The sequence below is a fragment of the Podarcis melisellensis genome (assembly GCF_964234715.1).
Source record: "Podarcis melisellensis genome assembly, chromosome: Z".
Classification (NCBI taxonomy): domain Eukaryota; kingdom Metazoa; phylum Chordata; class Lepidosauria; order Squamata; family Lacertidae; genus Podarcis; species Podarcis melisellensis.
In genome coordinates, this window is record NC_138547.1 from 2,992,523 (window position 1) to 3,017,233 (window position 24,711).

Consider the following 24,711-nt stretch of genomic DNA (forward strand, 5'->3'; position numbering starts at 1 on the left):
CTCAAACTAAGCTTTCCCCTTAGCAAGAGCTTTCAAGACCTCAAAACCCCATTAGGTTATTTAATACATTTGCACTTAATACATTAGGTTTACTCCTTGACCTGTATTTAAAAAGCCACCACAGCATTTTCTTATCAAGCCTACTGTTTCAGGAGAATCAATACAAATCAATACACCCTCTGTGCTAACCCATTTCCCAACAGTCACAATCATTACCATTCTCTTTGACTTCACCATAGAAACTGGACCCTGGAAGCAACTGCTTTCTAGCTGTGTACACCAAACAAGAACCCTCTTTTCCAGCAAAGGCCCAGCTGAGCCAGCACACAGCGAAGGAAAGAACAGCAAGCCTGCTTATTTCAGGCATGGGTTCCAATCCACGGGAGGAAATGGCAACGACCTCACACATTTATTCAGGACTCCTGGAGCTTCAGGAAGCAGCTTTCAGTTGGAATACCTGAGCGGAAACATTAACTATACATATATAAACTTCTGCACAGATAACCCTTTTTTTTTTTTAGAATGTAAAATTTCTTTTTCACATTGTCTTCCTGCATTTATGCAGATAAGTTAAGAAATATATAGAGTGACACACCTAGAAGTGTACACAACCCTCCACCCAAACCAGCAGCCTCTGCGCTTAAACTGCCCCACAGTTCACAACGGTACGAGCATCACAAGATTATTCAGAGTGCCATGAAGATGTTGCCACTGGTAACACTGCTAAAAAGGGTCAGCTTTTTTGTGTGTGTGGCCAGCGGTAGAGCCCTCTGGCTTGGAATGTAAGTGGAAAATCAGCAAACTGCACCAGCAACAAGGATTCTAAATCTGGGATGAGAATGTCTATCTCTTTCTGTTCCCTCTACCATACAGACATGGCACAGGCTCATACAGTGGAACGGTGCTGTAAAGTGAGAGCAGCTTGGCGTTCCCAAATGAGTCTCCTCTCACCAGGACGTTCATTCGGACACCAATACGAAATCTAAGGCTTGGTGGATCTCACCAGGTCAAATAAATGTGATCCCTGTTTCTCCTCTCAAATGTCTCGTGCTCCAGGCAGGATTCAGCATTGCACTTCATTGCTTGCCCAACCAAGTCTTTGTGGACGGAGAGATAAGACGCAAGGGTAGTGTGGTGGGGGGAGGGGGTGTATGTCTGGAGCTTCCCTTCCGTAAACCTTTCTGACGTGCTGCCAGCAAAAAAATGAACCCACAAAACTCTGCACACCTCCCTTCAGACCCCAACAAGCTGGGACACGATCAAGACCGGGAATGGTTGGTGCCTCATCTTTCATTTTATGCTGATGGCCAAATTGGAAGAGGGTGAGCTTCTGTGTTGAAGACGTACTTATCGAGGTTTATCAAGTCCACATCGTCAGAGAAGAGCAAGAAAAGATACTTGAGTGTTTCCCCGAGGAAAAAGCTTTCCATCTTGTCTCTTGGCTCCGGGTTGCTGGTGCTCTGGACGTTGTTGATGGACGTGTAGCCACCAGTGGGGACCTGGGCAGAAGGATCCCAAGAAAACAAACCTGAGCATGGGACTGCTCCCTGCCTAGAGCCATTTGGTTATTGCTTGGCAAGTGCAATGGCACACACATCTGCACCAGCCATTCCCCACCCCCTCCACGTTAGGTTTCCAAATCCCATGTTTTCTACGTCATGAGGAAAAGTGAGGGAGGTTGTGCACAGGAGGACAGCCTCCAAGAATGTTGCCTTTCCTGCATTGCCTGGTGTCATGCATATGACTGCCTTGAATGTTCTAAGCCAGCCTTCTTCAACCTGGTGTCCTCCAGGTGTTCCAAACTACTACTCATTGTGCTGGAGGCTGATGGGAGTCGCAGCCCAAAACGTCTGAAGGACACCAGCTTGGCAGAGGCTGGCCTGGACAGCTAACACAAGCTGGGAAAGTGAGATGATAATCTTTAAAAACAAGCACCTTAAGAGCATCCCTACTGGATCATACCAAAGAACACACCAAGGCCAGCCACTTGCTTCCAACAGGGGTCAGCCAGTTGCCTCTAGGTAAAGTCCTCAAGCAGGGCATAAAGACAACGGGTTTCCCCTGCTGTTGCTCCTCAGCAAGTGGTCTTCAGAGCTATGCTGCTTCTGAACATGGAGGCTTCATTTAGCCACTAGGACTAATAGCCACTGGATTTCTCATGCGCATGTGCACACACACACACACACACAAGTTAATTAAGCTCAAGGCCTTCACATTTTGTGGCAGCAAATTCCACAAATCAGCTGTGCATCATGTGAAGATATGGACCAAGGCTGCCCAAGAGCTTCCAAAGCGCACCCCAGAGATCCGCTTTACCCGTGTGTATTTATTGAAGCTCTGCAGTATCTCCCAGCCCCAATCCTGGTACTTCTTATCACCAGTGAATCGATACAGGTAGAAAAGGCTCTCCACTGTCTCAGGGCGCAGAAGATTGTGCCTGTCCGCTGCCTGGGGTAGGGGAAACAAATAAAGAATTATAGAAGAAGAAAGAGGCCCTTTGTAGCCCCATATCCCTCAGCCCTGAGGGGTGTGTGTGTGTGTGTGTGTACTGGCCTCTCCTTCCTCCATTTTACCATAATCCTTACTTTTCTTGATCCAAAATGTTTGCAATATACCCAATGAGCACGTCCATTTTTAAAATGTATATATGCATGCCAGAGTATACATCCCTAATAGGTGCTTGTAGCACATAAAAGCTAGTAGCTTGCTTATTTATTTTCTTAAGTTATTCATTTTATTGCATTTGTTGTCACATAACATTGTTCTCTTAGCTGGTCTTTTAATAAATAAGAAAACAACATGAATGCAAAGAAGTCAGGAAACCACAAAAGCAAAACTCAGTTGCACCCAACATGGAGCCAAGAATCACAAGGCCCGGGTGACACCAGCTAGCTGTTTAATAGGCCCCAGTTGAATAGAAAGTTTCTCATGGTGTTAAAACACCACAAAGATGGTGCCAGGCAAGCTGCACAGGGAAGACTCTTCCACAGGTCCTCTCACTGGTACTTACCATGAAGTTGCACAGTTGCTAAGAGACCCAAAACTACAAACTGGGACTCTCATGTCACTGGCAGAGGAAGAGGAGTGCGTGGAGAGCGCACCGCCCCCGGCAGCATGATCCCGGTGGGGTGCCATCACGGCTGCCCCCCCTTACAGGCAGTGTGCCACGCTCCCAGGACGCATGCCAGCCTCGCCCCCGCCTGCTCTCCCCCCCCCCAGTGCTGGAGCATGACACTCGGCCACTGTCTCATGTACAGGCATCCCTCAGGTTACAGGCGCTGTAGGTTGCGCGTTTTCGGGTTGCGCACGGCGCTGAACCTGGAAGTACCAGAACAGGTTACTTCGGGGTTTCGGCGCATGCACAGAAGCACCGAATCACAACCTGTGCATGCGCAGACGCGGCACTGCTGTTGCGAACACTGCAGGTTGCGAACGCGCCTCCCACACAGATCACGTTTGCAACCCGAGCGTCCACTGTATCTTCTCTCTAGATGGTCTTTAATAAAGCAGAACCTCTCAGTTTTAGACCCCCCCCCCAAATATCGGAGTAATGCAGTTGTAAGAAGGACAGATGGAACACCCCACACCTGCTGAGTTGCTCACCTTTATCTCCACATCCTTCCGGTCCTTTTGTGCATGCATGTTGAAGTGGACAATCTCTGGGCTCAGGCCCGTCTCCACTTGCGCATACATCTGGTAGCAGGTTTCTGCCAGCTCCACTGCCAAGGCCATGTGGTCCGCGGGGAGCCCATTGTGGGCACCAAGAGCCAGGGCTCCGGGCAAGAAGCAGACCAGGTGATCCTGCTCAGGAAACACATGGCAAGAGTTAAGGAAGAACCAAATCTCTCTATGAGTTTTCAAAGTCTATGCTGGGGCGGGGAGACTTCTCTGGCAATCTATCTGCAAGGAGCCCTGATACAGAACCAGAGGATGTTGAAAAGGGTTCTTGGGCACGTGCTCCATTTGGATGGGGTAACAGACAGGTCGACCGGGTCCCTGCATTTCAAGGTGGGGGTTTTTTTTTACTATGTATACTGCTTTCCTGACAGTGCACTTGGGGGTAGAAATTAAAAATAAAGGCTTATGATCTTAATAGAGACAACCCAGAATGAAACGAGGATAGGGAGGGAAGAGGAAGAATGCTGCCAGACATGAGCTGAAGATTGTACCCTAGGACACAGCCGGCAGTTCCCTGTGGCTGTGCAATGGACGACTGAGGAGTAAAAGCCCAACCGTTTTCATGGGAGCTACTCCTTGAATCAACCGGTGAAAAGTTTATGAGGTGCCCCAGAGCCCAGAAGAAGACAGATCTACAACACTAAGAAGGCACCCACCAAAATGTGATAGTGCATTGACAAATTCAGCTTGTTTTATCCAGTGGAATTAAGATATTGTTTGGGGAATAGAAAGGAAAAATTTGGCTAGCAGTCCACATGCACTCAGAACTGTATCCCTTTGTATTCAGTGGAGATCACAGTCAAGAAAGGATGTACAGGATTGCTGCCTAACTTTCATGAAAAAGGAGGAGAGGTGCAAGCCTTTTACAAAGTCAAAGACCAGGACACCCTTACAGATAAAAACGGGTGAAGTCTGGTGGTTCAGGGAGGAGCAAAATGGAAAACGGAATCGGACCTCTTTACAGAACAGAGCGGTCAAGAGAAAACAATGTTAACAAATAGCTCTCCCAGCCGTAGAAAGCAAGCCCACCATTTTAGCGCTGAAGCGGCCATGAGCAAGTTCACCAACAAAAGTCAGTCTCCTTGGTTGCGATTTCCGGAGAAGGTGCATCTTCACCCCCTCGACACCCTTCACGTAATCTTCCAAAAGCCTGACAATTATAAACACACACACATATCAGGAGGGCTTGGTTTTTTAAGCACTGTGACTGCTGTCAGCAGAGGCAGACAAGATACCACCCAGAGCTCTTTCACACTTCCAGCCTGTGTGACATTCACATTTACCTTGTGTGTGTCAATCTGTGAATGAACTGTCACAGGTCATAGAGCAAAATGGCTTTTTCAGAACAGGAAAAAAATTAGTTTAAGACAGCCTTATGCAAACTGGCACCCTTCCAGATGTTTTGGACTACAACTCCCATCAGCCCCAGCTGCACTACTACCAGCTCTAGCATCATACAGTCATGCTGGCTGGGGATGGGAGCTGTAGTCCAAAGCATCCGAAGGGCACTAGGCTAGGGAAGTCTGGTTTAGGAGGATTATGAAATGCCTGGGGCAGTGGACAGATTTCCAACATGCTGTTGCATTTCCATCCAGGTCACTCAATAGTCTGCCTCCATACGGAGGGCACAGATCTTCAACGGGCCCCTTGATGCCCACCTATTCCCCACTTCCAGCAAGGTTCTATAAATCTAGAGTTTAAAAAAAAGAAAGGAGGCGATGGGGGAAAGTAAAAAGGACTTACTCATTTTCTTTCTTCCCTCCCTGGATCCATTGCTTGAGCAGGTACTCATAGTAGCTGTCTGCTCGGGCTCCAAGAGTATAGACCCCCAAGTGGGTAAACTGCCCACTGTTGGTGTTGATGAACATAGGCACCAAGCCGTCGTTCTTGCCAGCAAGGGTGTGGACATGTTTCATCACCCCATCCACTGCTTTCTACATGTACAAACAAGGGAGACTCATTTGTACGCTTACACAACCCCCACCCCCCAGGGAAAAGTACAAAAACAGATGGACTGAATTTCAAATTTTGATTTCTCAGAGACAAGCGAAAATGCAAGACCAGGGCAAGTATCCATGCAGCCCAGCACCTTGCTTCCAATAGTGGCCAGCCAAGGGCCTCTCTCAGTGGCCGCAAGACTTCCTAGGCAACAGTTGCCTCCGGTTGCCCGGAGAACAGAATCCAATAGTTAGAGGTATACCAGATCTAAACAAGAAGGCCTGCATTTGCTAGCTGGGCTAATAGGCATGGACAAGCCTGTTCTCCATGCTCATTTATTTTCCTGGCATAAACAGTAACTATTACCCTGCCAAAAGAGAAACTACTTTACACTGCATTTTAATAGAACCTTAAATCCTGCTGCGTTGGTTACTGGAAATACTGGGGGTGGTTTGGAATCGTTGGGATCATATCAGACAATTGTCTCTCCAACCCCTCCCTCCCACCTGTTCCATTCTGGGTGTCTTAGCTTAAGTGCCCGGGTCTATATAGCACAGGAATGATATATGTCCCAGAAGCTATTTATTCCCACTTCTGGCCTGCAAAAGTCAGGATGGCATGGATTGACATTCCCATTTTCTGGCAAGAGATGGAAGGGGGTGGGACTAGATGGCCAACGGTCCCCCTCTGCATGCCATCAGAAAAGGAAGGAGAGAAGAGCTCACCAACAGCTATACCTGAAATTTCTCTTCCCCAGTAAGGCGCGAAAGCTCCCTGAACTCCAGCTGGATGCTGGTCACCTCTGCTACGGTGCTATCCGATGTCCAGCGAGGAGGATGCGCTGTGCCCCGACCAATGTTGACATCCGAAAATGGAATCTTAGATGGGGTGTTGAAGGCAGGCATGAGCCTGCTCCCAATATCTTTCTGAACAGTCGAGAATATGTGATATTGGCAGGGTGGGGTGGGGGAAAAGACAGGAGGAGGAGAGAGAACAGCCAATATCATTTTATTATTCACTGTGAGCAAAAACCACTTTGATGAAGCACAGAGCTGTAGGGTTGGAAGGGCCCCAAAGGGTCATCTAGCCCAACCCCATGCAATGCAGGAATAAGCTAAATTGGCAGCTAAATCAGTCTTGCAAGGCATTGCCATGTTGCTATTGGACTTGGGATTGCCACCTGGATCATTGAGTTTGTTTGCCTTGTGCAGGTTCAAACTTGCTATTCTACAAGCCACCTGAGTTGGTTTGCTGTATGTACCAAAGGGGAATATTTCCAGTCATGCATTCAGTTAATAGGGCTGTCATCAGCCAAGCCCACTGAACCTCACTGTCACACCTCACAAGGAAGGCACCTAATGCAATACAGAACTAGAGAGAGATAGTAGTCATGGGAGACTTCAACTTCCCTGATATCTGTTGGAACTCAAATTCTGCCACAAATGAAAGGTTCAACAAATTCCTCCATTGCCTCACTGACAATTTCATTTCCCAGAAGGTGGAAGAAGCAACAAAGGGATCATCTGTTCTAGACCCGGTCCTCACCAACAGGAAGGAACTGATCAACAAAGTGGAAGTACTGGGAAACTTGGGAGGAAGTGATCATGTCCTCTTGGGTTTCATGATACAGAGGCAAGGGAAAGTTGAGTGTAGTCGGACATGCACTCTGGACTTTAAGAAGGCCAGTTTCGAAAAGCTGAAGGAGCTACTGGGTGAGATCCCATGGTCAGAAATACTCAAAGAGAAGGGAGACCAACATGGATAGGAGTTTCTAAACGGAGAAATATTGAAGGCCCAAATGCAGACAATACCAACAAGAAAGAAAAGTGGGAGGCATCTAAGGAAAGCAGTGTGGTTGCACAAGGAGCTTACAGATGAGCTGAGAGTTAAGAAATGGAAGAATTGGGCAATCACAAAGGAGGAGTAAACAAGAGTAGCCAACAGTTGCAGGGTGAAGGTCAGGCTGGCTAAAGCTCAGAATGAGCTCAGGCTTGTGAGAGGATGATGATGATGATGATGATGATTAATGTTTATTCAGCTATGTCTGAAGCCAGAGGAAAACAAGCAAATTGTAGGTCCTCTACGTAGGGAAGGCGGAGAAATGCTACTGGATGACAAAGAGAAGGCGGAACTACTCAGTACCTACTTTGCCTCTGTCTTCACCCAAAAGGAAAGTGATGCCCAACCTGGTGATAACAGAATAAATGATGCAAGTAGAGAGCTGCAGCCCAAGATAGGAAGAGAGGTAGTAAGGGAACACCTAGGCACTTTAATTGATTTCAAATCTCCAAGCTACCAGCATGAGTTTGACAAAACCGCGGGAGGCAGTGGAAGAGTGCCTGGTGTGCTCTGGTCCAGGGGGTCACGAAGAGTCGGGCACGACTAAACAACAACAAAACTACCGACCGGTGAGCTTGACAATGATACCAGCAAAGGTCCTATAACAGATAATTCAACAGTTGGTCTGTGAGCATGTAGAAAAGGATGCTGTGATTACTAAGATTTTGCATGGGTTTCTCAAAACAAGTCATGCTAGATGAATCACATTTATCTGATGAGAGTCACAAGCTTGATGGATCAGAGGAACGCTGTGGACATAGTGTATCTTGATTTTAGTAAGAGTGTTGACAAAGTTCCCCATGATATTCTTGCGAGCATGCTGATAAAATGTGGGTTGAATGAGGTAACTGTGAGGTGAATTTGTATCTGGTTGACTGACCTAATCCAAAGAATTCTCATTAGTGCTTCCTCGTCATCCTGAAGAACAGGGACAGGAAGGGTGCTGCAGGGTTCTGTCCTCATTGTTGTTCAGTGTCTTTATTAACAATGACTAGGACTAAGGAACTGAGGGGATGCTAATCAAATCTGCAGATGACACCAAGCTGGGAGGGGTAGCTAATTCTGCAGAATACAGAATTGTGATTCAAATGACCTTATAACAGATTGGAGAACTGGGCCCAAACTAACAAAGTGAATTTCAATAAAGACAAATGAAAGGTTCTGCACTTAGGCAGGAAGAACAAGCTGCACTAATATAAGACGGGACACCTGGCTTGCTAGCAGTACACGTGAAAATGACCTAGGGATCATAAATTTAATGTGAGTCAACAGCATGATGCAGCAGCAAAAGAAGCCATCACGATTCTAGGCTGCATCAACAGAGGTAGTGTTCAGATGAAGGGAAGTACTAGTACCACTCCATTCTGCCTTGGTCAGACCACACCTCGAATACTGTGTCCAGTTCTGGGCACCAAATTTAAGGAGGATGTTGACAAGCTGGAACATGTGCAGAGGAGGGCAACCAAGATGATCAAGGGTCTGGAAACCAAACCTTATGAAGAACAGTTGAAGGAGCTGGGTAGGTTTAGCCTGGAAAATAGGAGACTGAGAGGAGGTATGACAATAATCTTCAAATATATTAAGAGCTGTCACATGGAAGAGGGAACAAGCTTGTTTTTTCCTGATCTGGAGAGTAGGACTCGAACCCATGGCTTTCAAGGAGGTCGGATGGCCATCTTTCATGGATGCTTTAGATGAGATTCCTGACTTGCAGGGGGTTGGCTAGATGACCCTAGGGGTCTCTTCCAACTCTACAATTCTATAATGCGGTCAGCAGCTATGTGCTCGCTGCCTTTCATGGAAAGCTATCTACCATCTCCTGTCTTGCCCTGGAGAATCCCCCACAATCCCTGTCATGCCATTTCAGATCTACTGAGCTAGCCAGCCTTAGAGGTCAGGCCCTCCATCAAGAAGCCTGTTTTCTGAAGGGGGCAGGGGCATTCTGGGGCTGCCAAAGCCAGTACTGACTTGCTGGGGTCCAAAGAGCTACTTCAGAAGGGCCTAAGGGCTCATGCCTGACATTTTAGAACAGACCCACACCCCCGCTATATTACGCAATGTTACCAAGGGCTCTTGACATTTCCCGCAGTTTCAAACACAGCTTGCCTTTAAACATAGAGCGGGGCAGGGGGAGTAGGGGGAGAGGGTAGCCATTCAAGAAGCAAAATCAACAACTCTTTCAGGGATATCAAAAAAGCTAAGTGGTTTGCTGCATCCAAGCTCAGCAACCAAACAGAATGCCACTAATGGTCATCATTTGCTTGACAGCTAGATCTGCCACGGGTGGACTGCTCTGAAGTGTCACTGAGAGGAGAACAGGCAAAGCAGTATTCCCCAGACTCAGCTATTGGACTGCAGCTCCCATCGTGCCTGACCACTGGCCGTTTCAGTCCACAACATCTGGAGGGCACCAGGTTGGGGGAGGCTGCCCTTGAGGGTCTCCCTCATGACATCCACAGCACACAAAAGGGTTTCCCCAATCCTTGGATTTGCAGAGCCCTTTATCAGCAAGTGTCCTCCTGGCTCTCACTGGATTGAGAACTTGAACTCAGAGTGCAGTCTCTGCCAACATCTTCAATGCTCAAATCAGTGTGGTACAAAACAGGGTTCAAAGAAACAACAGGTGCTGTGTCTGGCTAAGCAAATGAAGACAAGCACAAACACAACCTGGGTCCCGTTATGTGGGATTTTCATTGTTACGTTTTTTCCCCATTAACATACACCAAATACAATACATTAAACATTGACTTCCCTTCCCCGCTTTCCACGGCTCCTTTTTAACTTTCCCTTGCTGTTTCATATTCCATTTACTCTGTATCCTATTTTATCCATTTTATCTCAACGTAATTTATATTGCTGAAATTTACTCTAATCCTGCTAGTGTTTGAATTTGTTTACAATGATTCTTCATATATTCAATAAACGTTTTCCAGTCTTCCTTGAATACCCTTTCTTCCTGATGAGTGCCTAACCTCTCCTAAGAGGATGAGCTGGGGTGGACTCTAGTGATGCAGCAGAGATGTCAGGATCAGAGGTGAGACTGGCACTGGAGCTGGGGGTTGTGGAGTAGACGCAGCACTCCCAGGTGACGCGGAGGGGACAGAGCAGAGTGCTGGGAGGCTACACCACCGGGACCGTCCCCAAGATTGGATTCCAGCCTCTCAAGGCCCAGGCACAGCCTGTCTCTCCAGGGTCACCAGCAGGCAGCTCCTCCAACACCCCAACCCTCTCCTGGTCTGACCGCTCTCTCTACAATTTCTCTATGGGACTCATGACAAGGTGGCAGAGGTGGGTATGGAAAACATCCAATTAGCCACTGTAAACAGACACTGGTTTTAAACTGGCTTCCCTCAGTTTTCAGTTCCACAGGGCTGCTACTTTCTCAAAAGTGCCAGAAACGTTCAGAGATTATTGTGGGAATTTGGTGGCGGCAGCGGTGGGGTGGGGGACGTTGGTTGTTGTTGGACTGCAAGATCGCAGGGCTACTTACAGCTTTTTCTAGGAAGAGGTTGTCCCCCGTGAGGTGGTAAGTGCTCAACAGGCCCCCAAGGATCCGAATGGCGCTCTCAAATAGGTTGACGTCCACATTCTTGTTGAAGTTGAGGTCAGTGGCAACCCACTTCCTTGCTTCTTTGAACTCTGCATTGGGGAAGGGAGTCAAGAGATTGTCAACAGAAACCCTACACCAAGGTTTTCTGGGCTGCTGGGGAAGGGAAGACTCGGGAAATCCCCCTCCCTCACAGTGGCGTAGTGTGGGTTGTCAGCACCCAGGGCAAGGCAAGTAATTTGCGCCCCCTAACCCGTGGATTTGCGCCCTCTACCCCTAACCCCAGATGTTGCGCCCGGTGCGGCCGGGGCCCCCCCTGCACCCCCCACGCTACGCCACTGCTCCCTCATTCTTAAGGCCACATCTGGGGGTGGCTCGTGCCCACCTGGATGCCAGGTAAAAGAGAAGCCTCCCAAGCTGCTGAACACAGGTTTGCTTTGTTGGCCTAGGAGCAGGAGAAGCTGCCTTTATGCCCATTTAGGAAATGGGTCCATCTATTCCAGTGCTGCCTACTCTAACTGGCAACAGCTGTCCAGCTTTTCATGGAGAAAAGTGTATTTGCCATCACTTGTCACCTGGACCCTTTTAACTGGAGATGATGCCAGTGCCTTCTGCATCTGCACAGTGTGTTCTGCTGCAGCTATGGCTCCTGCCCAATATAGCTCTCTACCATTCATCCCTGTGGAAGCGGGTGGGGGTAGGGGGCAGGTGAAGATCTCCACAGCAGACACAGTCAACCTGAGGTTGGGGGCCCAAACTAAACCCCTTCCCCCGAACTCACACACAAGAGACAAAAAAGAAAATCTTCTGCAGCTACAGCAAAGTGTGCTAATATTCAAGGTAATGTGCCAGCTCTGGCAGAAAGGTTCTGGCACCTCAGATAACACTGGCGGAGCAAGAGAAACAATGGAAAGGAGGGCATTGCCTCGCTCCGCATGTGCCCATTTGACCACTCTGATCTGCAGATCTGCCACTGTTGCAGATGCCACGTAATACCTGTTCTGCAGCTGCAATAAATCATTCTTCTGGCACATCAATACCTGCTCTTTGGAACTCCCTGTCTATTGGCATCGGGCAAGTGCCTTCACTGTATTTTTTCTGCTTAAAACATTTTTGTTTGAGCAAGCCTATGAAGACACATAAAAGCAGGCATGTTTTAAATCTCTTCTTTTTGTTTACTGACTTTGCTTTTATAAATGCTTTTCATTATTTGCTTTTAATTGTCATAGTGGTGATTTCAACACTTCCCATAAACCACTCAAGAGGTTCTGCTACAATGAAGTGGTATAGACATTTGGTAAAATAAATCAAGTAAACGAGGCCAGGTGAAAAAACTGACATCGGAGAAATGGGGCAGACCTTCTTTCAAGCCCATGATCCACATGGTGTCCAGGGCATCAATGAGTGTTAGGCCAAGGCCAAACCATTCACTGAACGACTTAGAGATGGGCTTCAGCTCGTCGTGGCCCCAGGCAAACTCCTTGTAGCCTTTCCAAGCGTGGCGGAATGCTTCTATCACTGCCATCTGCCGCTCACTGAGAGGTACTAAAATCAGAAAGCAAAAGAACTCAGCTGTAGGACACAGGAACTTAGCTGCTGGGACCAGCTCTCTGGATTCTTTTTAGGCAAGGGCCCCCTCTGACATTGCATGATTCGCCTACTCTAGTCAACTACCAAACCATTTTTTCCCCATTTTCAAACTTATTAGTTAATCGTATAGTTAACACTGTTATTATTTATAAGGCAATTTAATTTTTTTGCTTTTTCATAAGTGTTTCGTTAGACAATACATTAATATATTATACAATCCCCTTATTTTTCCACCTTCCCTTATTGTTGTGTGTGTGTATTTATTTATTTTTAGTGTAAGTTGTTTGGAGACTGTCAGGTGACAAGTGACTAATAAGTTTGATTTTTTTGGGGGGGGAGGGGAAATTAACAATTCAGAATGTGAAACCATGGACTGAAGTTTGCTTACAAACAATGGCTTGTGCAACCATGATTTCCCATTACTTTTTGAATGCAATGTACTGGCATGAGCCTGGTTTTTTTTCCAGCACCCCTCCCCAGACGCTCACATGGCCAGAGATGTGAGGCCAGAGATGTGAGGCAAGAGCCATTAGAAAAATGAAATCAGCATTAGGCAAAATTAGGCATGGTTGCTTTGTTTATCCACAAGACTGACAAACCACGGCTAAAACAAAACCATAAAGGTAAAGGGACCCCTGACCATTAGGTCCAGTCGTGGCCAACTCTGGGGTTGCGACGCTCATCTCGCTTTATTGGCCGAGGGAGCCGGTATACAGCTTCTGGGTCATGTGGCCAGCATGACTAAGCCGCTTCTGGTGAACGAGAGCAGCGCACGGAGACGCAGTTTACCTTCCTGCTGGAGTGGTACCTAGTTATCTACTTGCACTTTGATGTGCTTTCGAACTGCTAGGTTGGCAGGAGCAGGGACCGAGCAACGGGAGCTCATCCCTTCGCGGGGATTTGAACCACCAACCTACTGATCGGCAAGTCCTAGGCTCTGTGGTTTAACCCACAGTGCCATGAGCATTAACAAAGGAGAAATGGCAGGAAGAAAGCTTGGGCCCACATCTTCACTAATATGTCAGATAAATTAAAGAATGGAAATTGAAAAGTGTTTGAGAAGGACTGAGCTAGTGAAGGTTGGAATGTGAAGGCTGTGTTCACAACAGAACCGTGAGAGAAGAACAAAGTAGCACATAAGCAGGAACTTGAAGAAGAAGCGTAGTTTGGATTTGGTATCCCGCTTTACCACTACCCGAAGGAGTCTCAAAGCAGCTAACATTCTCCTTTCCCTTCCTCCCCCACAACAAACACTCTGTGAGGTGAGTTGGGCTGAGAGACTTCAGTGTGACTGGCCCAAGGTCACCCAGCAGCTGCATGTGGAGGAGCAGGGAAGCGAACACGGTTCGCCAGATTACGACTTATCCACTACACCACACTTGTTACTATAAACTGTTGTAGGAGAAGAGATAAGGAAGTTAGAAGCCTGTTGCCATCTCTTGTAGAAGCCAATAGAAGTTAGAAGGTGGAAGTTATTGCCATATATGGACAGACCTGACCCTTTGTTTGTAACTGTATATACCTGCTTGTGCTTTTTTCATATTTGGTGTGCCGCCCCCCATACTACTTGCTGGATGAGACTGTGATGCATCGGCCCTCAACACCTAAATAAACATCCTATTTTACTGATGACTGGCATCTGGATTCTATTGGCCGTTCCAAGCAGCCCAGGGTATCAGGCTTGAACCTGGATATTTCCCCAACAGTCTCTGTACCCAAGAGACATGTCTGTTTCAGACCTGTCTGTTTTGTGTAGCAGTAACCAGCAACTGCCTGCATGGCAGGAATAAGCTTTGACCTCACCAGAGATGGGGGTTCCCCTTGACTCATTACCTGGCTCTTTAGTATCTTCGGATTCCACAGGCAAGGGCCTGTCTGGTTCCTTTATTTTGTTGGAAGGAGGTTCTGTGCCCTGGTCCGGCTCAATAACTGCTCCTCTCCAGCTGCAAAAAGAGAACTGTTCAAGGAAAACTGTCTGGGTTCTGCTGTCACAGCAACATCAGAAAGATGCACAACAAAGGCTCAATCAAGGATTGGGGTGCTGCATACCCAAATATAGATGCTCCTCTTTTCCCGGGGGTGCAGATTTCTCCGCACAAAAGTCTCTTAAATGGTTCTCCCTTACTGCCCCTTATGCCCAGAACACTCCCAGGTCCTCTGTGGTGCCAGCGTGTAGCTTCTCCTTAGTCTCAGAACTTAACCCCCAGCTGAACTGAAGCCCAGGCATCTGTCACTAGATGTTTTCCATGTTAGCTTCACATCTCCATTCCTGCTGCTCCAGCGGTTGTCTCTCCTAAAGGGTCGAAATGTGTGTTATAACTTTCTTGCAACCAAGCAATGCTCCTCCAGCCAACTACCTGATGACGGACTTCTCCGTTTTTTGTTCTTTACCAGCCTGGCCAGCTTCTCCCTCCTCCTTGGCTGCTTCATCTGGGAAGTTCAACCTCGAGTCTCTCCATGGTGGCCTGATCTGCAGGTTAGGAGGTCCCCGCCGGACAGGAAGCTGCTTCGGAGGTTTCTAAGAAAATAGAGCAGAGGAAGAAAACAATGACTTCCCACCTTCCCATACACACCTACACATACCTGTAAAAAGCCACTTGCTTTGTCACCTTTGGCAAGACTGGCAGGGAAGTAAGGGGAGACTTGGCTCTATGCCCATGTCTGTGACCATATCTGCAGGGCTGGGATAAACTAAAACTGCCCCTACCTTCATCTGTTGACAGGAAACTGAATCCAGCTATTTCCTAGTTTCTCAGGACAGGAAGCCACACTGAGTCCTGGCCTCATTACTAGCCTCCATTTGCTTCTTTAAGATGAGAGGCTTCTCTCATCAGGTCAGAAGAAAACAGGCCAGTAATAGTGATGCCACTGTTGCAGGAATTTATGTATAGGTTGGGGGGGTTGCCCCTCCAACAGATATCATGCACATGCAGCCCACTACCAAAATCAGCACAATAACTTTTGTGATTTGTCCCCACAAAACACTTCATCAGTTTCTTCCTCTCTATTCAAAGGGCCTCTGCTGCACAATACCAAATGTAACAATTCACTGATAAATGTATCTATGTACTGGCTCACTGGGAAAACTTCAGAAATTCATAAAGACACGTGAGCTCAGCTACTCAGCAGACACGTAGCCGTTCCAGAAATAACAAACCCAGATGAAGACAAAAGGGTGTGATTAACTTGGCTGGGAAACAGGGAAATGTAAATATCTCTTTTGTTACACTTGATGGGTGTTTGGTCGAGGGCAAGGGGAACCATGGGGCAGGGTCCTGGATGTTCAGATTACTGCCACAAGACCTCCCCTTTCATGATGTAACCATGATGTAACCATGATGTAGTTTAGGGGGTGTAACATGGAGATTAGCAGCTAATAAAAGTTTGGGTTCTCTTTTGTTCGGGGCTTCCATCTTGTTCCACCTTGTGGCAGGTGGGAGTCCTGTTGCGACAATCTTCAATAAAGACCAAGCCTATTGGCTGTTTTGCTCTGGTATTCCTGGCTGGTGTCCTTGTTTTTTGTCCAAGGGAGCCCTCAGATTTCTCGATTAACACCACCTACTACAATGAAAAGGATCTGAAGCTCTGTGAGGGTCCCCCTTGCCTGGAAATACAGGCAAGACTGGAAAATGGAATGTGCCTCCTATGAAAAGGGATGGAGCATGAAGCCATTTGCACAGCCCTGCCTCCAAAGCAAAAGAGAGCCATAATTGCACCACCCAATGAGACAGGATAGGGTGCTTGCCCCCCCCCCCCCCCCGCAATCCTGCCAAACTTCAGACACAGGGAAAATTCAGGACATAGCCCTCTTCTCTCGCCCACTTTGCCAGAGAAGTTGTATCCCAAGTGGACCTGAGCTTCCTTCAGCAGCAACCTCTGACCACACTAAGTGACACACCAGTGGCCCAGGGCTTGAGGGACAGGGCTGCCACCCAAAGAGTCTTGCTTACATGAGTGGTAAGCATGCAAGACTTCGTCAGCAGCCTGCAAAAGACACAAGGTGGAGTCCTGGGCTGGGATTCAAAGATTAAAGATGTGAAGCAATCATACAGGGCCTTTCTTAAACCTCAGTCTCCTTTCTGAGAAAGGTGCTGGCAAAGAAGCCTAGTCACAAGTCTGGCATTTCCTCAGATTAATGGTTAATCAAGTTGTGTTCCAGACAGCCTTGAGGAGATAGGCAATGGTAGAAAACACAAATGAAAGCCACCCTCTCCTGTTCTTCCTTTGTGGTAAAGGTAAAGGGACCTCTGACCATTAGGTCCAGTCATGGCCGACTCTGGTGTTGCAACGCTCATCTCGCTTTACTGGCCGAGGGAGCCGGCATACAGCTTCCAGGTCATGTGGCCAGCACGACTAAGCCGCTTCTGGCAAACCAGAGCAGCGGACGGAAACGCTGCTTACCTTCCTGCCGGAGAGGTACCTATTTATCTACTTGCACTTTGACATGCTTTCGAACTGCTAGGTGGGCAGAAGCAGGGACCAAGCAACAGGAGCTCACCCCGATGCGGGGATTCAAACCGCCAACCACAGAGCAAGTCCTAGGCTCTGTGGTTTAACCCACAGTGCCACCCGCGTTCCTTTCCTTTGTGGTAGGGTTGTTGTATTTTAGGTACACATAAGAACCTAAGAAGAGCCCGCTGGATCAAGCCAATTGCCCATCTAGTCCAGCATCCTGGTCTTACAGTGGCCAAGCAGGTGACCTAAAGGGAAACCAACATGCAGGATCTGGGCGCAAGAGAACTCTCCCCTTCTGCGGCATCTAGCAACTGGTATTCAGAAGAATTACTGCTTTGCTGGATGACCCTCAAATTCTAGTGTCATGAGAAAAGGGAGAAAAACTTCTCTCTATCTGTGCATGAGTTCCAGCAGTATGGAAGAAATTAAACTTTTCTGTATCCCCTTTCTCCATGCCATGCATCGTTTTATAAATGTTCATCATGTCACCTCTTACTCACCTTTTCAAAAGGGAGCATTACTAAAGGAAGTCCGATATAAAATACACATTTTAAACAGCACAATTAGCCAAATAATAAAATAATATCATACGCTTAGATACAGAGGGTGCCTGCTGTGTGTTAGGCTGCTACCCCAAAACCCTCTAAATTCCAAAAAAGACATTGGGGAGAGAATTACTTGAAGTGAAAAATCCCCCTGATTGGCATCAGCATTTTGTGGAATTGGAAGAACTGCCTGATTTGCTGGCTTCAACCCAGGGACCTCCATATAAGTCTTTTGTTCCTCTGAAGCTCTGCTGGTTAGACCTGGGAAGAGAAATTAACTGCAGTGAATGCCACCTGATGCAACATAATGAAATGAACGTCCAAGACTCCTGGTAAGATCTCATCCAGTTAAACATGTTTACATGCTGGCTTCAGGCTTACCAGAACAATAAACAAAACCATGGAAACCAAATCATTGTGCCCTGTCCAATGTATCTTGCTCCCACAACAAAAATCACCCACCAAGAAGAACTAGCATAATTTCTTTTTTCCTTACAAATTAGCCCAAAGAGCTGAGACTGGGTTTGATCTTTCGATTCATTCATTATTGCAGTCAGGGCTGATGACAGGGCAGCAGGTGCAGCTGGGGCCCAGCAGTCCAGAGGGGGTACTCACTAACTTGAACATGTTTTATGTAACATATTAACAAAATATGTATTTCATCTTCAATGCACGCACAATTCCAAAATAATAGCTTGCAAACTTTTGCTGTGAACTATGCATCAACAGCAAGTTAGCTCCGTCAGCAGAGCAAGAGACTCTTAATCTAATGGTTGTGAGTTCAAGCCTGCACTGCAGGGGGCTGGACTAGATGACCCTTGTGGCCCCTTCCAACTCTACGATTCCCCCCCCCCCATTGCCATTTCTATATATTCTATTAACTTTGTCTGCCATTCTTACTTCGTTGGTATTTTATCTTCCCTCTATCTCTGAGCATATACCATCCATGCAGCTGTAGTAAGCATACATAAAAAGAGATTTGTGGTCCCTGGTTATATTTTCATCTGTTATGCCTAAAAGAAAAGCTTCTGGGGTTTAAAACATTTTTTTCAATTCATCATTTCCCAGAAGTTTTTAACCTTTTTGCATGTCCACCATATATGATAAAATGTGCCTTCTTTTTTTCTTTACATTTCCAACAACTATCAGTTTCAGTTTTATACAACTTAGCTAATTTACTTGGCATTAAATACCACCTATTGATCATTTTCATATGGTTTTCCTTCAGTGTGTAACATGCAGTAAATTTTAGATCTTTTTTCCATAATTTCTCCCAGGCACTCATTTCTATATCCCTTTATCCCTTACCCAATGGATCATATATTTTTAAACCCATTTTACCAATTCATTTACCCAATGAATTTTACCAATTCATCTTTTGTCTCCCATTCTAATAGTAGTTTATACATTTTAGAAATTATTTTTCTTTACTATCAATAATCTCTCTTTCAAATTGTGAACTTTGGGTCGAAAAACCCCTTCTTTTGTCCAGTTTTAACACATCATTTATTTGATGATACTGTAACCAATCCATCACCACTTGTCCAAGTCCCTCCTTTTTAAAATGTCTTACTACTTCTGAAAAGTCCAAGAGTTCTCTATAGGTTGCCCAGTGTCCTTCCATGTTACGCCAACTCTATGATTCTATGATTTCTGAGTATTTCCAGCCGTCTACAAACATTCACTTCCACACTTTGACAATATGATAGCACAGTTTCATCTTACGATGTGGGTTTTCGTAAGTGAACACCATGCGAATACAGTCATACCTCATGTTACATTTGCTTCATGATACGTTTCTTCAGGTTGCGTCCCGCGGCGACCCGGAAGTACTGGAAAGGGTCACTTCCAGGTTTCGCTGCTCGCGCATGCATGCAAAATGACATCATGCGCATGCACAGAAGCAGCAAATCACGACCCGCATGTGCGCAGACGTGCAGACGCGGGTTGCGTTCTTTTCAGGTTGCGAACAGGCCTCCGGAACGGATCCCGTTTGCAACCAGAGGTACCACTGTACAACGAAGTACAAGTTGAATGTTTCAAGTGTTTGACTAGTTCGGCAATGATCGTGTAGATGCTTATATGCTTATACTACTGATATAAGTCATTAGGATCTTAACATTCTCAGCAGGTACATAACATCACATTTATTACTGACACCCAAATGAGATCATGAATTTGTTTTACATCCCATGTAAATACTTTTTAGCCAATAAGCCCCTGATTAGGGAGGCCTGGGGTGGGGTGGGGATTCTCACCGTGGTCTAAACTTGCATTCAGCACCGCTGATTACTGTAAACACAAAAGAAGCAAAACAGCCTCTGAAAATAAGCAAAGATCCCCTTAATTTTTCCCCAGTGGTTGCTGCTTTCAGACTGGCCCCCCACCAATGAAGGGCCTCTTCCTTTTGCATACAGGACCCTCTCTTTGTATAGAACTTTTCAAACCTGTCCTGAGTTTAGGATGAAAGCTTTAGTTGCTTTTTAAAAATTACAAATTACAAATCTGCAACCTTGCTAATCTGCAGAAAAGCTAAGTAAGTTAAATAGACCTACTTTTCCAGGGTTCGGACATGTTTGCGTAAGTGATGACTCCGCAGACAGCCAGAAAGGCGAACAGGAAGAGGATCAAGCTCCGCTGGAGGCGGGACAGCTGCTTCCATTTCTGAGATTGAAACAATAGAGAGAGAAATCAGAAATGCAAATATAATAGCTGTGCTATTTATATAGCAATAAATAAATAATGCCAAAAACTCATGAGTCTAAATCAGAAAAGAACCCTAGCTCGTGACATGAATGCATTGACACCACAGGTCTCCATGCGAGTTTTCACAAGCTGCACTAAACACTTCCCAGTTTGTATCTCCCTTTTCACTCTACACAGAAAAGCAAGGATGAATCTCTGAAGCAATTATGTAGACAGTGTTCCTTTACCACATATGAAACTTTACAATAAGGGTGGGCAGACTTCAGCTTTGCTGGATCCACTTTGCTTTTTTACGGGAACCCCAAGATTGACCATATCAAAAAACAAAATCTTAGAATGAAAGACTTCTGAGCCCAGGAACTTCTTATGAGCACCAGAACTGAGCAGAGCACACATCCCTTCTACATAAAATATCCACTCTGGGTTCCCGCCTCCCCAGTTTTCAGTATTTCGGCAATATTTGGGGTAAATTTGTTGATGCCATTGTTAGGAACACAGGATCTTGCAACACTTAGTGAGTATTATAATAAAGAAAGAAAAACTTTTCTCTATCCACTTTCTTCATACCAAGCATCATTTTATAAACTCCTATCTTGCCACCTCTTATTGGCTTTTTCCCTAAATTAAAAAGTCCCAAATGCTGCAAACTTCCCTCATCAGAAAGTCACTCCACCCCAACCCCCCCCAACTGATAATTTTGGTTGCCCTCCAACTCTACAATAACATTTTTGTGGTAAGGCAACCAGAACTGTATGCAGTAAATTTTAAGCAACTGGGAGTGAGAAATCATTCTTGGTGTTCTTCAGATTACCCAGAGATCTAGCAGTGGATCCCAATCTACCTACAGATCCTGACTTATTTTCTGCCCCACTCTGCTCTATAGTATAATACAGTACATACACACACACACACCCTTCTAGAAGGACTTAAAATCTGAAATTTAACTGTTGGGAGGGAGGAGGGAAGGGGAAAGGAACAAACTGCAAGCAAAAACAGTTAAACAACTTAAATTGTGCTGTGACTGTGGAGAAAAAGTTAGAGCAGATGACCAGTCCTGCTGGCTCAGACTGACCAATCCAAGACTCGGTTCCAACAGAGGCCAGCCAGAAGCCTCCTGGAAAGTCCGAAACAGAAAATAAAACAGCCTCCCTGGCCTCTCTCTGTTGTATGCCTCCAGCATCTCCTCTAGCTTCTGAAGACAGATCCTAAATAATAACCACTGATATAGTTCCATAAAGAAGAAGAATCCAGCTGAATGACACGAAAGGTCCACCTAGTGTGACATCCTGCTTCCAACAGCGGCCAGCCAGATATTTCCAGAAAGCCCACAAGCAGGGCAGGAGGGCAAGAAGCCCCTTCCCTCTGGCACTCAAGATGCACACTGCCTCTGAACATGGAGGTTCTATGCAGCCACCATAGCTATTCTGCTACGGAGGGATTAGAAAGGAGAGTTTATAAAGGGGAGCAACATGAACCTTCCTTGTCCCATGCGCCTCCACAACTGCCCTGATTTCACTGCACTTGGGCACCTCCCTCTCTTGTCAGCATCTTGCCTAAAACAAAAAACAAAAATGCCAGAGATTCCTCTTACGTACAGCACAGCTCATGAGATCTGGATCAAGGCCGCTTCTTGACTTTTTCATGGCTTAACAGCAACAGCTGTCTGAGGAAAACACAGAGCCAGCTCTCTGTTCAAAGTTTCTTTCTCGAAAAGGAAGCTGCCAGGGCTAATGCCACCTCTCTGTTTCCTGTCGCACCCCAGAGGTCTGTCTTTTGTTGTTGTGATGATTCAGTGGGGAGAGAAAGGCACCCTGCCTACACCTTGAAGGTACAGCACCTGCTGCCAGCATCATGAACTGATGCAAGTTGCTTTGGAGAATAAATGTTGGTCTGAAAATCAAGGGGAGGGGGGAGAATAAATAGGAGAAAAGCCAATCAATGATCACCAATTGTGATGGCTGTATTGAGCCACCAGATTTCAGAGGCAGCATGGCTCTGAGTATCAGTTGCTAGGAAGCAACAATGGGAGAGAGGAGTTGTATTTATGCCTCACATGTGGACTTGGATAAGTGGCTGGCTACTGGGGGAAGAGGATGCTTGACCTGGCAGGCCCCCTCTGGACTGATTGAATTATCAGAAGAACATAGGAGGAGCTGGGCTGGAACACCTGTGTTCAGAATACTAGATACTAGCAGCATCAAACCTGGGGGGGTGGAACGTGCCTTTAAGGCTTCCTCCAAGGCTTCGGGGGGGGCATCTGGTTGACCACCGAGGGAAGCAGGATCCTGGACTCCATGGACATTTGTTCATATACCTATCTTTAAAAGCTGGAAGGAACCCAGCAGGGGCAGGAGTCTATTACAGTGGTGCCCCGCAAGACGAACGCCTCGCAAGACGAAAAACCCACTAGACGAAAGGGTTTTTCGTTTTGGAGGCGCTTCGCAAAACGAATTCCCCTATGGGGTTGCTTCGCAAGACGAAAAAAATCTTGCATCCCCCCCGCGGGTTTTTTTCCGCTTTTTTGCCCTTTTCTTAAGCCGCTAAGCCGCTTATCAGCTGTTCCGCTGATAAGCCGCTTAACAGCTGATCGCTGGAAGCCGCTTGACAGCTGTAGCGCTAATCCGCTAAGCTGTCAATTGGCTTGCTTCGCAAGACGAAAAAACCGCTATACGAAGAGCCTCACGGAACGGATTAATTTCGTCTTGCGAGGCACCACTGTAATCTAAAATGAAAACTCCAGGTTTGTTTTCAAAACATGTTGGAATTGATATTCTTATAAATTGTTACTAATAGTCCAGTTTCCTGCACCTATGGGACTTCCTGTTCTTTTTATAACCCTGCCCTTTGAAGGAACAAAGGTAAACACACCAACATTTACTATCCATAATATTACCCTTAAAAAAAAACCCCATTCAATCAACCATTGCAATACAGTAGTACCTCTGGATGCGAATGGGATCCATTCCGGTGCCCCGTTCACATCCTGAAGCGAACACAACCCACACCTGCGTGTGCGCAGGTTGTGATTTGCTGCTTCTGCGCATAATATCATTCTGAGCGTCTGCGCATGCACGAGTGGTGAAACCCGGAAGTAATGCATTCCGTTACTTCTGGGTTGCCGCGGAGCGCAACCCGAAAATGCTCAACCCGAAGCTGCTTCAACCCAACGTATGACTGTAACAATAACAACAACTGGAAGGAGAGCAAGCAGAATCCACCCCAGCACCTCCTCCAGCTGCACTCTCCCACACCCTTTCCCCACAAGGTGATTGACAGCTGGTGCTGATGTAGTGATTAGGAGATCAGGCTAGGATCCCAGAGACCAAGGTTCAAATCCCCACTCACTCATGAAGCTCACTGGGTGGCTTTGGGACAGTCACTGCATCTTGGCTTAACCTACCCCACAGGGTTGCTGTGGGGATTAAACGAGGAAGTGGATCACACTGCATGCTTTATTATGGCACTCAGAACCATGTACCTTGAGCTCCTTGGAGGAGAAGGTGGGATATGAAAGCAATCAATCATTCAGTCATTCTACAACAGTACATATGATTCGGAAAAGTGAGACAGAAATCCAACCAGTGCAGATAATGCAACCATTTCAGACTGCAGGGAAGGGGTCAGAGGAAGTTCCTGCATTTCTCACCTGGCCCTACAACTAAATCTAAAGGGCTGTCATATGGAAGAGGGAGCAAACTTGTTTTCCAGCTTCAGAGGGGAGTACTTGAACCTATGGATTCCAGTTACGAAAAGGGAGATCCCGACCAAAAATCAGGAAGAACTTTCCGTGACAGTAACAGCTGTTCGACAGTGGAACTGTCTCCCTCGGGAGGTGGTGGACTCTGTGTGGTCATCTGTCCTGGATGCTTTAGCCGAGCTTCCTGCGCTGCAGGGGGCCCGGCTGGATAACCCTAGGGGTCCCTTCTAAGACTCTTAGCTGCTCCATTTGGGTTGGACTGGTGAAGTTGGAGGGGGAGAGTCGTAACCACCCTGAGGGCTATGGCTATGCAATGCCCACCCTGGGGGCTTCCTGGCTTTCCAAGGGTTGACGCATGCGCCCTGCGCGGCACTTCCCACCCCGGCCTGAGGAGGGCAGAGCGCTGCGGCCCTTATTGCCTCTCCGCGCACCCCACCACCAGCCCCGACTCCATGGCTTCTCCCCTCACCCGCCAGCAGGAGCGCCTCCGCCAGGCCTTGCTGTTGTTGTAGCCGCCGACGGCGGCCGCCGCTGCGTCGAGGGCTCCGCCGGGGCTGAGGGTCACGGTGATGAAGTCCCGCCTGGTGGAGGGTGGCAGCGGCGTCGAAGAGGAGGCGGCGGAGGAGTACATGGCGGCGCGGGCAACGGCCCCTCAGGATCCGCGAAACGCTCCTCCGCCGGCTGCCATGTTTCTTTCTTTCTTTTTTTTCTCGCGT

At 47.0% G+C, this 24,711-nt stretch overlaps 1 protein-coding gene across 2 annotated transcripts; it reads right to left on the reverse strand.

Annotated features, from left to right (window-relative positions):
* Window positions 1-1,274: 1,274 nt before the first annotated feature.
* MAN1B1 (mannosidase alpha class 1B member 1) lies at window positions 1,275-24,711 on the reverse strand. 2 transcript variants are annotated; one of them, XM_081896429.1, is made up of 13 exons: window positions 24,465-24,709; window positions 20,148-20,256; window positions 17,726-17,853; window positions 14,950-15,110; window positions 14,426-14,535; window positions 12,362-12,547; window positions 10,946-11,094; window positions 6,354-6,542; window positions 5,422-5,612; window positions 4,708-4,828; window positions 3,604-3,801; window positions 2,317-2,448; window positions 1,275-1,499 (listed from the first exon to the last, which is right to left on the reverse strand). In XM_081896429.1, exons 1-13 carry the CDS (start codon window positions 24,624-24,626, stop codon window positions 1,296-1,298), a joined length of 2,040 nt encoding a protein of 679 aa, XP_081752555.1. In that variant the 5' UTR covers window positions 24,627-24,709; the 3' UTR covers window positions 1,275-1,295. The 2 variants fall into 2 exon arrangements, with proteins under 2 accessions (XP_081752555.1, XP_081752556.1); XM_081896430.1 differs by lacking the exons at window positions 4,708-4,828; window positions 5,422-5,612 and having other exon boundaries at window positions 24,465-24,711.

What these genes read in the sequence shown, in the direction of transcription:
- MAN1B1 (XM_081896429.1), bottom strand. Translation starts at nt 24,626, where the DNA reads ATGTACTCCTCCGCCGCCTCCTCTTCGACGCCGCTGCCACCCTCCACC. An exon ending in CGAAGATACTAAAGAGCCAG is followed by an intron (nt 12,548 to 14,425) that starts GTAATGAGTCAA and finishes TTCTGATTTTAG; the next exon opens with TACCTCTCAGTGAGCGGCAG. An exon ending in CTGGGGAAGAGAAATTTCAG is followed by an intron (nt 5,613 to 6,353) that starts GTATAGCTGTTG and finishes TTGTACATGTAG; the next exon opens with AAAGCAGTGGATGGGGTGAT.